Source organism: Setaria italica, chromosome VIII (assembly GCF_000263155.2).
Source record: "Setaria italica strain Yugu1 chromosome VIII, Setaria_italica_v2.0, whole genome shotgun sequence".
Taxonomy (NCBI): Eukaryota; Viridiplantae; Streptophyta; class Magnoliopsida; order Poales; family Poaceae; genus Setaria; species Setaria italica.
This window is the reverse complement of record NC_028457.1, coordinates 27889996-27893967: the sequence shown is the minus strand read 5'-3', so window position 1 is coordinate 27893967 and position 3972 is coordinate 27889996. Positions and strand designations below refer to the sequence as shown.

Below are 3972 nucleotides of genomic sequence, written 5' to 3'. Positions count from 1 at the left end.
TATTGGAGTGCATAAGAAGATACCAAACCCTGGTCTTGAGATATCTACCTGGGGTTGTTTTGGATACCCACATACTCATCTCCGAGATAAAAATGGGACCATATCTCTTGCCGGCAGCATTGAATTCTACAGGCATCCCAACTATACCTTAAAGATAGAATCCATCCGCCCAAGGTCTCTATATAACCATCTACAACGGTGCCAACTTGCCAGCATCTACCATTCGACGATATACCATCATCCCCATGGAGATGAAGGTCATGACCGCTCTTGCTATCATCACTCCCCTATTCTTACACCACCTCTCTTTCACCATTGCCGACCACACAAGAGCGTTCTCCAATAGCTCGGCCGGTTTTAGCCTCCCAATCTTCGCCAAGCAGAGCCCTGACCGCACCATCCGTCGCGGCACAGACGGCTTCCTGTATTTGCAGCACAGCCTCAGCGCCTCGGCGGCCAACATCACCACCGTAGGCCCGGTGGACGACCGCCTACACCTCACGGAAGTCCACTTTGGCACCGGTGATGGGAGACGGAAGCTCCTTCTCGAGCTTGACGCCACGGCCCCTTTGACATGGATTCAGTGCATACCGTGTCATCCGGTGGCCACCCAGACGGGGCCTCTGTTCGACGGGGAGCTCTCGCCAACCTTCCAACATGTCCACTCCAGCGTTTGCACGCCGCCCTTCCACCCCGACCCCACCATACATCGTTGTCAATTCAGCATCTCTAATCCGATGGGCCTCTTGGTCCAAGGCCTCCTCTCAGTCGACCAATACACAAGAGAAGATGGCCTTGTGTTCCCACGGTTCTTCTTCGGCTGCGTCCATGAGACCCATAACTTCCATAACATCAATACATTCGCCGGCATTTTCGCATACAGGAAGTTTGCGGTGCAGGCCATGGCAAACAGGCTAACCCGCTCATCCTACTGCCTCTTTCGGGAAACAAACCGTCAGGGCTTCCTCCGGTTTGGAACCGAAGCCGACATCCCACACAAGCCGCACTACCAGACCACTAGGATCCTGCCGGCGAATGACGTGCACGAGTCAGCGTACTACGTGAGCCTCGCCGGAGTCAGTGTCGGCGAGCGCAGGCTCAGCGGGGTTCGCCCAGAGATGTTTGCCCGCCGTAAGGATGGGCAAGGTGGGTCCATCATCGACCTCGGAACGCCGCTGATGGAAATAGTCGAGGAGGTGTACCACGTCGTCGAGGAGGCCGTGTGGTCAGACCTTGAGCGCTATGGAGCGGAGCGAGTGGAGCAGGCCGGCTATGGGCTCTGCATCCAGGCGACGGAGGCAATCAAGGGGCGCCTCCAATCCCTATCGCTTCATTTCGCGGAGGAGGAAGCAACGCTGGTGATCTCACCAAAGCAGCTGTTCTTGATGATGGATAACAAACAAGCAGGGCAGATTGCGTGCCTCGCCATGGTACCGGGACCCCGGACCATCATCGGCGCATTGCAGCAAGTGGATACGAGGTTCGTTTATGACCTAAAGGATAACAAGCTTTCCTTTGCACCAGAGTCATGCATCCAGGACACTGTCCCGGTCGTTTGAGTCAACAGTCTGTAATAGTCTCAAAAATAAAGAAACTATCCATTTATCTTAATTGTCCCAAGTTATCATCTATAAAGTATGTCACTTTCCTAATGTTTGGATTGAAATCTAACGGTTGGGATTCATCCATCCATGATTCCCGACGCGCTTATTAAGGAGTCCAGCTGCAAGCCAGTGATAATCTTGAATAATATCCTTCTCTCCAGTACAATACAACTCCAGAGAAGAAAGATCTTCTCGCCAGTAATCAATATTGTCGCCATCTCGCACACGATGACGGTGCTAATCCGCTAATACCATGCAAGGTACTTCCAGTTACGCGCCAGGTCTAGAGCGCATATAGGTCTCATGGCTGAACTGTTATTCTGTATAGTCGTTCCATGAACCGTTCTTTAAAAGCAATTGAGGCAAATCCCTCATCTGATTCCGTAAGTTCCATCTAGCTACACCTTCATCATGATACCTGATGTTCCACCACGGTATGTTCACTCCCCATGTGAACAGTCCGTTAGCCATCATGGATTGTCTGCTATGGACCCCGCGAACTGTCAAGCCAGCATATCCATAACAGGTAGACCACTTGCAATGAGCTGCTCTACACCTGAATCATGTCACCTTGGCACTTGACTTTATCGCTCCTGAGAACCAACTGAACCACTATCGAACTCCAATCAATCACTATATGCACCATGACTAAACACAGTCGACAGCCAACACCGGCCTGAAGGTCTGGTTAGCTGAATTCTACCCTCTCCTCCTTCACCTGTTGCAATTTTTCTAGTGTCTGTAACATCTTGCCATGCCATATAGCTCCATTGTGTGCACAGCCCTACCGCACATCTGCATGACACACCTCATCATCACTCACTGATCCGACGAACGTGGCTCATCAGTGACCAGACTGTCATGTCTGTTAAACAAAACATTGTAACAGATAGATTGAGTTGTAACCGGCCATGAGGTTTATTGTTGTTATTCTAGAGTTAGGACTCTTGTAAATCTTTCTTAGAGATAGATCCTGGCCAGTTGCTCTCAACTATGTATATGTAATCATCTGTATCGTGTTTGACATATCTATTAACACGAAACCATCATCGATCAAAGATAGGACGTTGGCATTCCACCCTCCTTCCGCACCTCTGATTTTCTACAATGTCTGTTTGGGTTCATCACCAAAACCAAGTGCAGTCGTCGAAACACCGTGCATGAACCTGTTGATTCGTAACATCGCCCACCGCAGGTTACTTTCATAGTTAGCCTTGCAGATGTCCACCACCGAGCTTCTTGCATTGCACACACCACGAGCCTAAAAGAGAAACTTCTTTTCTGATTGGCAGTAATGTGCCTGCTCTGGCCTTCAACCTGCAAAATGCACGGCTCCTTCATGCGCACCGCACTGCTCTGCCTAGCCGCTTTGCTGCCTGCCTCCTGCATGTTGCCACCAGCAAAGAAAAGAAATAACCGAAGGAAAAAGAATAAACAACGCACAGCCTTCCAAGCTTTAGGAGTTTCTTCCAAAGGCCCCGTTCTATTTCTTTTCTTCTCTTCTTCTCTATTTCTCTCTTTGTTGATCAAATTAGTCACGTACTAGGCAACTCCTTCCAGCCCCTGTCGTTTCATTTCCCTGAGGAGGAAGCGACACTGGTGATCTCGCCAAAGCGTTCTTGATGATGGATGACAAACGGGCAGGGCAGATTGCGTGCCTCGCCATGGTGCCGGGACACGGGACCATCATCGGCGCATTGCAGCAGGTGGATATGAGGTTCGTGTATGACCTAAAGGATAACAAGCTTTCCTTTGCACCGGAGTCATGCATCCAGGACGCTGTCCCCGTCGTTTGAATCGTCGGCTGTAATACTTCTAAAAAATAAAGAAACTATCTATTTATCTTGTGTCAAGTTATCATCAATATAATATGTCACTTCTCAACCTTTGGTTTGTAATCTAATGGTTGGGATTCATCTACCCATGATTTCCAACGCGCTTAAGGAGTACACCAACAAGCGAATGATAATCTCCAATAATATCCTTCTCTCGTACAATTCCAGGCAGAAAGATCCTCTCGATGGTGCTAAACCGCTAATACCATGCAAGGGACTTCCAATTACGCAACCAGGTCTAGAGCGCATATAAGTCTCGTGGTTGCACTATTGAACTTTTTTACGGTACACAATACTACCACTTAGTGGTATATATATATAGTATATGGAAGATCTAACCATTCACTATTATAGGTAATTTAATAATTATTACATTGTAAAAAGTGAGATTCCAAATAGAATGATCTTATAAACTTTATGATGGTGTCAAAAAAATATTATAGTGATAGTATTTGTGTTCTTTTACCATGATACTCTTATACTATCTATACTACTCATATATACTACCCATACCATAGTATACAGTTAATTTT

At 47.8% G+C, this 3972-nt stretch overlaps 1 protein-coding gene across 1 annotated transcript; it reads left to right on the top strand.

Moving 5' to 3' along the window:
* The first annotated feature begins 245 nt into the window (after positions 1-245).
* On the top strand, positions 246-1559 carry LOC111258333 (aspartic proteinase nepenthesin-2-like). Its single transcript, XM_022829519.1, has one exon. It carries the CDS (start codon positions 246-248, stop codon positions 1557-1559), a length of 1314 nt encoding a protein of 437 aa, XP_022685254.1.
* The last annotated feature ends 2413 nt before the right edge of the window (positions 1560-3972 follow it).